The sequence below is a fragment of the Lepidothrix coronata genome, unplaced genomic scaffold (genome assembly GCF_001604755.1).
Source record: "Lepidothrix coronata isolate B3197 unplaced genomic scaffold, Lepidothrix_coronata-1.0 Scaffold8, whole genome shotgun sequence".
Taxonomy (NCBI): domain Eukaryota; kingdom Metazoa; phylum Chordata; class Aves; order Passeriformes; family Pipridae; genus Lepidothrix; species Lepidothrix coronata.
The window spans coordinates 5,062,379-5,069,881 of record NW_016690188.1 but is presented as its reverse complement, the minus strand read 5'-3'; the positions used below and the strand labels follow the sequence as shown (position 1 = coordinate 5,069,881).

Genomic DNA, 7,503 nt, shown 5'->3' with positions numbered 1-7,503 from the left:
CACTAAGATGTGGATGTGATCATCCACGTTTTACAGAGGAAAAGCTCAAGGCAAGGGGAGAAGCAGAGTATGCAAACAGGTGTGATTACCCAGCATAGACACTAGTGAGTGGGTGCCCAGCTTTAAAATACCAAACTTGAGGAGTCTTACTCATTGTAGGTGCCTTGAACTCACAACCAGAGCTCTGCAGGACCCAGCTCTTCCTCTGTGAATGCCCAGTGTTGGCAAGGCTGAATGAGTCAGCATTTATTTCATTCCCAAATCCATTGGGATCCAGAAACAAGTAATTTCCCTTCTTGCCCCTAGGGAGTGCAGGGTACTATATTTGAATTTTGCTTAATGCTCTTGTAGTGGAGGAAGCTGACTGCAACATCCAGTAGCAGCTGCTGCTTTTTTTTAAAGAACACAACTTCAATGATGGTGGGTGTTTCTTTTGGTTTAATTAGTTGCATAATAGAACACATAAATAAGCGTTGCAATAGAAACCAAGATCCCTTTGAGGTATTTTTTCTTCTTCATTACTGGAGCTATTATAGTCTCTACAGTGGGCAGGGAAATACCTGTATGTAATTCTCTGTACTGGAGGAGCCTGGTTTGAGCCCATCTTGCTGCTGGGAAGTGTGCTCTACCTGGCAGCCTGTAGGCTGCTCTGCGATGGGTTGTTGTCAGTCTTTGGAGGAAAAGCAGAGGGTGTGAGCTTACAGCCTGTGTGATCTGGCACACCAGGAAGACAAGTGGCTTAATCTCCCTCTTGGCTTTTCAGTGAGAATCCTAGCCTGGCTGCTTGTTCCAGTGTGTAAAGTCATGTGGGTTAATGTTCCTCACCTCAGCATTGTCACTAGGGGAAGATGAGTGACACGAACAGCAGGGATATTCATGAGGGTGCTGATGAGGGGCCATGAGGGGTAGAAGCCCAAGGTTGCCTCAGTGGGGGCCATGCTTAGGGTGGCAGAGGAGAGAAAAAACAAATCTCCACAATTGCAAACAATTATTGCTGAGTGTGGTGGCTTACTTCCTCACTGTCGGCTCTCCACTCAAACATGCCTCTCCAACAAGAGGGAGGGAAAACGGACAAGGTGGATAAGCCTCTAGCCCATCTCAGCACAAGGAAAGTGACTGGATTTAATGCAGAAGAGAAGGGAGGTAAACAGAGCAAAAGATGGTTTGTGCTAATGGTTTATTCTTAGGATAAAAATCAATTCTCAAGCATTACGTGTCTTGCTCCTTCAAAGGAGGAAAGGGAAAGAGAAGGAACCAGAGTGGAGGTGGTTCAAAGGAACAACTAGGACTATCAAGGAGAAAGGCAAGGGAAATAAAGGAAGTAAGAAGAACACTGCTTTGTTCCAGCAAGTTACCTTGTGTCTGCTGGTGTGTGGGGGTGGTGTGCATGTCTGCATGTTCGCACTCGAGGGCCAGTGAGAAGAAATGCAAATGAATTCTCTTTCATCTCAAGTTAATGCAATTTCATTTAATTCCCATCTGATCATTTCTGCAGATTAGCTGATGATGAGGCTGGGAGCCAAGCCTTCCCACAAATGCAAAGCAAATCTGTAGAGAAGCTGAACAGGGATCCTGCCATGCCTCACCCATTAAGTGGTTGTTCCAGCCTCTTTATGTCAGGGAATACCCTCCAGCTGTTTCTTGCAAGGCACCATACTTGTAAAAAAGTTTCTAAATAATTTTCTCTCCTTTGCTGCAATTATGTATCCTGATGTACAAGATTTGTGCTACTCACTGCAAGAATAACTAAAAAGCTGTGTTACTAACTTGTAATATGTGGTAATACTTGAAAACATTCTAGGATGATCTGGATAGGAGAGGATCTGAATGTTTAATAGAAAGAAAAAATAAGTTCCCAGTTCTTCAGTTCAAAGAGAATGTTAAATTATGCCTTTTGTGCCACCCTGGAAAAAAACCAACTCAGAAGGCAATGAAAAATAACTCTCATTTAATAATTTATTTCAAATCTTCTTGTATGTAAGCCCCTCTGAGTTCTGTGGGTTTGAGCAGTTTTTTTAACAACTTAAGGCTTTTTGGTAGATGGTACAGTGTAAAAGGAAGTTGTACCTAAAATGAAACAGTACAACTAGGAAAAACAAATTTCACTGTCCTGCCAGCTCTTGAAACAGTGTTGTGTACATAGGGCTGACCCTTGGGAGAAGAGGGACTGTGCAATGCCAGAAGAGCAGCCTTGAAGCCATAGTCACACTGTCATGGTGAGGGCAGTAATTTTACACCCTTCTGGTTTTGCTTTCTCAGAGTATGGCCAAGTCCATAAAAGAGACCTGTTCACAGGGACCATTTAAGGCAGCGGAAAGAGTTTTAGAAAATTCAGTGGTAGAAGGGTAGGGAGAGGGCTGCTTCCCCATCCTGTTCTTTCCCTCGTTGTTCCAGGGCTGCAGTCCCAGTGCAGCAGATGGGTGTATGCAATGTACTTTTTTGGCTGGCAGCTTTCTCATCCCCCTTCCCCTCCAAGAAAGATGCTCCATTAATACAACTAACTACAGTTAGCTAGTATATACACTATATATATGTTTATATATAATGTAAAACTAATTCTGGTTGAAGTCATCCTGCAACTTGCAACCCGAAAAAAGACAACTTATCCAATGGTTGGATGAGAAATTCAATGAGCTGCAGATAGTGGTGTGGCTCACTGTAGTGATTCCTCTCAGCCTCCACCTCACCACCTTGCCCAAAAACTATTCTGCTGATGGCCTCCCCCAGGTTTATAAAATGGGGATGACCATTTGGGCTCATTAGCAATTGTTAGGCACTTCAGTAAGAACAAAGGGAGGTTGGTGTCCTACCCAAATTTCAACTTAATAATCACAGAGTGCCTTTCTGAATATCAGGAATATTGGTGATTCCTCCTGCCTTAGTCTTTCAGTTATTTGATGTGTGGCTATATTACTGATCCGTTCCTTCCCAGATGATATTGCATCCCCCTTTACACAGGAATTTACTGTTTCCCTCTTTTCCCTGTACTGTAAAGTCTGTAAACTGCTCTGGGCCTGCCTGTGTAACAGGCATTGCACAATTGCGGTAAGAAGATACCAATGTCAATAAAACAAGTAGATGTGCAGGATGGCTGAGGCTAACTCTGCCACAGGGGAGACAAGTGGGACTGGAGGAGTCACAGTGAGAAATGTTGTGCCCATCTCTTACTCCTGAAGGCTTCTGCTGCAGCATCAGATGGGATGCGCTGGTAGGGGCTGCACCTTCTCTTTGCTCAGCCGTGTCTCTGGGAGCAGCAGTGAGACTGTTCTCTGAGGGAGGGGTTCCCCAGTTCAGTGTGTTGCTTTCTACTCTCTACCTTGAGGCTGTTGGTCCCTGTTTGCCTTCTGAGAGAAGTAATCCTGCCGGGAGGAATGTTCCCAGTGAATTTCTCACTGAGCACTGATATGGAAGGCCTGCCAGGCAGTCTGGGGAACCGCTGCCAGCACCCATCTGTCTTAGGAAGCCAAAAAGAGCAGTTCGTGGCCTTCTGGGGTTGGCCCATTCCCTTCCACTCCTTTGGCCCATTTGTGGAGCCGGCTGTAGAGGGGGAAGCCCTTGTTCTCCCGGTAGATGTAGACGCCTGTGATGGCATTCCACTGGGGGCTCGGCTGAACACCCTCCACCGGGAACTCCTGTACCAGCTCCTTTTCCTCCTTGTCCAGTGCCACAAAGCCAAAGAAGTGCTTCACATTCTTGGCTGCCAGGATCCTGGAGTGGACCTCGGCTGTACGTCGGAAGAGCTTGTCCTCATTGGAGCGGTACTGGGCCCAGTAAGCCTCCTGCCGGTAGCTCAGTGGCGAGCAGCAGTGCTTCAGGCACTTGGTGAGGAAAACCAGGACTGCAACGATGCCAATGAGCAGCCAGCCAAAGAGCTGAGAGAGAAGAGAGAGGCTGCGTTAGGACATGGCAAGGGGGTCTTACCCACTCCATGTGGCTTTTCCCCTGGCATGCCTACCTGGGACTCGTATCTCAGCCTCCGTGTCACCTCGTCCCTGAACTTGGTGAGGTTTGCTGGTACATCTCTGCAGGGGAACCTGGCCAGCACGTCAGCCCCGTACTCAGGTGGAAACTTGTCCAGGGAGGATGGCTTGACAAACTCACTGAGGGCACAGATGTAAGCTTCCCCTCTCAGCAGTGAAATGACCGACCAGGTGACGGGTGCCACAGCTGCCCGGCCCATGATGGAGCCGAAGAGGAGGAAGGTGGCAGCGGCAGAGAAGTTCTTGACACCACGCTTGTGGCACTCGGCCACCAGGTTCCAGGTGTGGTTGTTCCAGATGACGCCAATGAGGAAGAGGGCCAGGGCTGGGACACCAATGGCAGCCAGCCCATAGATGTAGTTGCGGGCAGGGGAACAGGGGCAGTGGAAGGCAACGACCGAGAAGAGCTCCTCGCTCCCCACTGTGCCCAGGGCCACCAAACCATTGAAGATCATCACGTCTTTGCTCTTGAAGAACAAGGAGAGGAAGCGGAAGTTCTCAGCGATGAGGGCAGCCATCTCGTCCCGGGGGTGAGAGGAGGTGTGTGCTGCTGTGGGGGGCTGTGCTGGCTCACCTCCCAGCACCGAGGAACACTCCAATGAGAGGTAGAAAGGCCTTGTGCCAGCTGACGTGCAAGGCGCTGTTCCAGGAGCAAGACACCTTCGCTGATGTCCCCTCCCCCTACCTGGTGTCTGAGCCTCTGGAGTTGATTGCTGATACCAGAGATACTTCAAAAGGGGCTGTAAAGGGATTCAGCCTAAGCAATATATGAAACTTCTGACACTTCAGTTTCCCACTAAGCTCTCCAAAAGCATTGCTACAGCAAAGGTTACAGGTGGGACATCTGTTTCTGTCCCTGTCATTTGCATGGTCGTCATCTTTCCATCTCTTTGGTTTTAGTCACCTCCCACAGAGGCAATTATTGTCAGCGTTGCTGCCAGACTCTTGATGATCTCCCAAACCTACAATGAAGGAGGACACCATGTTACTGGGAAAACTGGTCCAGAGCACTGGCACTAGGATGTGTCCCCAGCCCTGCCACTGACTCACACTAGCCCAGCTGCATGCGGCACGTGAGTGCTGGTGCCGTACTGCCTTGAAGGTGCCATGTGTGGCTTTTGCCTCCCTCTTTAGACCTGATGACTTAATTAATAGGCAAAGGTATATGAGGGAGGCAGCAAGGGGTGCTGTGAGACAGCCCAGCAGGTTTGGGTGCAGAGAGGTGTGGTATGGGAGGCCCAGGCAGGAGCAGCCTCCACTGAGAGGGGTGAGGGGATGCTTAGGGGCTGTTGCTGCCAGCTTTTCTGGGAAAAGAGCTTATCTTGATGACCCGGGACACAAACACCGAATGCCAATAGAGCTGAGACAGCAATTACGTAGGAGTTTTTGCTAGGATTAGGTGTGGCAGGATGATCTTCCCCTCTCCCACAGCTGGCTGACATAATCGTACTCCCTTGTCCTGGCCTGCAGTCCCAGCTCAGAGTCAAAACTGCTGCCCTTAAACTGAGCTCCTGAGCTGAGCACCTCAGTGGTAGATGTGCTTTACTGCCCTTTGCCTTTGTAGCTTCCCCCAGCACAACACTGGTTATACCCCACTGACTGGGCTGCAGGCACTCAGGACCAAGGGTATGTGCCCTGATTTTTTTGAAGCATAAGGAAATAATTGGGGAATGTATCCATGCTCTCTGCAGTGATGTCCATCCCTCCAGCCCACTTGCAAGATAGATTTAATTAAGTTCTTAGTTGACTTTCTGTCTGCACCCTATCCCCACAGGGTTTCATCTCAGGAAGCCTCAAGCACCTTGCTAGCTCTGGGAACCCTCACCCACGTGATGAAACCTGCTGGCCTTAGGGGAACTGCTGTCACCAGGGTTTGCTGGAGACAGGAAGGACCCGGGCACCCCACTAACTGTCTCTGGCAGATTGCAGTGCTGGCAGCACTGGCACACATCCGAGGCTCCCAGGGAGCCTGACCCACAGCAAGGCTGCCCTGAAATCTGTCCCAGTACTAGCATTTCCCAGTTGGTATGCACGGAGCAAGGCTTCCCTGGGCCAGCCCCAACTGCAGGGACAAGACTTCAGGGACATCCGTGCAGAAGAGACATGATCCCTTGTACAAGGCTTTCTCATACACTGTGCTTTACATCACTGTGCCACAGTTCATCTGCTGCCCTGACAAATCCTGGTTTACCCCCTTCTGCCATGGGGCAGTGGAGGGGAACGGGGGCAGAAATTTGGCCTCTGTTCTTTGTTTTGTCTAACCCGTGGCAAATCCATTAAAATCACACTGAGTTCAACTGCAAACAGCCCTTAACATCTTCCTGCAGCTTCCCAGTTTTCCATTTACAAAACTCCCTCTGCAAAGGAGACAGACCAGCTGAAAACTGCCACCACTTGGTGGGGAGCCAGGCCTCCATCTCCAGCTGCCGCACTTGGCGGAACACCACGTTTGCAGCCAGATGCTAAACCCACAAACTTGTTGTAGTTCAAGCCCCTGTTATCAGTTACCCACAAACAACCCTGAAAAACACAGACCTGTCACCTTCCTGACAGAGCCTGGCAAACAGCAAAGCAAAAATCAGAGGAGCTGGCAAAGGGAAGTATGTCGTTTGGGGTGGGGTGGGGGGTTACCCTGCCTCTGCTTGGTAGTTATGGTCTGGGAAGAGGGTTGGGTAGGAGGGGAGGGGAAAAGTTGTTTGCAGCAGATAATTTTTTAGCAGCCTCTGTTAAAGTCTTTCCCCAAAACATATGAAAACGAGAAAAAATTAAGTCACTTACTTGAAAGGTTGTTGAAACCAGTTCTGGAGCCTTCTCAGCCCCTCACGTGGTTTTTGCTCGGGCTCTGGCTGTGGTGGGTTCCCAGCAGCGCACGGAGCTGTGCAGAAGGGGGGATGCAGCTGAGGCTGGCCTGATGGGTGAAATGAACTCTGGTGAAAACAGCCTTAAGAGTTTGTTAAGGCTTCCTTATTTAGTTTGAAACATGCCCTCCGCTTTTGGCTTTTGGGAGGAGGGAGGAAGTTGTTCTTGGGTGGGGCAAAGAGCGGCGCTTGGATTCTGCTGCGTGCAAGGCTGAGGTTGTGCCTTTAAAATGAAAAAAAAAAAAAAAGGAAATGAAAAGCAGAGAATGAGTCACTGGAAAAAGCTGATTGCCCTTTTTCAGACCCGTGATGCAGCTGTGCAATGGCTGGCCGGGATGGCCTGGAGTTTTCCTGGAGAACGGGAGCATTGAGGTGCCTTGCTGGGGTGCAAAGGGGAAATGGTGGATTCCCCCAGCCTGGGCAGTGGATGCAGCCCCCATGGCCCCCAGGGGATGCAGTCATGCTGGTGGGAGCCACCCTAAGCAGGCAGGGGGAATCCCATGGTCCCATGAGAAGGGGCAGGAACTACTGCTTTAGTACATGGGAGCTGGCTGAGACAGCAGGGAAGGCACTTGCCTGGCTGGGTTTTCAAGAGAAGCATGAACCTGCCATCACGCTCTGTGGGGTGGCCAAGTTTTGCTTCCCAGTACCCAGGACTGAGCAGT

General features: G+C 49.7%; 1 protein-coding gene across 1 annotated transcript; it reads right to left on the bottom strand.

Annotated features, from left to right (window-relative positions):
• Positions 1–1,188: 1,188 nt before the first annotated feature.
• Positions 1,189–6,968, bottom strand: CALHM2 (calcium homeostasis modulator 2). The gene is made up of 3 exons (XM_017804078.1): positions 6,759–6,968; positions 3,956–4,942; positions 1,189–3,872 (listed from the first exon to the last, which is right to left on the bottom strand). The coding sequence occupies exons 2-3, from the start codon at positions 4,496–4,498 to the stop codon at positions 3,456–3,458; spliced, it is 960 nt and encodes a 319-aa protein (XP_017659567.1). The 5' UTR covers positions 4,499–4,942; positions 6,759–6,968; the 3' UTR covers positions 1,189–3,455.
• Positions 6,969–7,503: the final 535 nt, after the last annotated feature.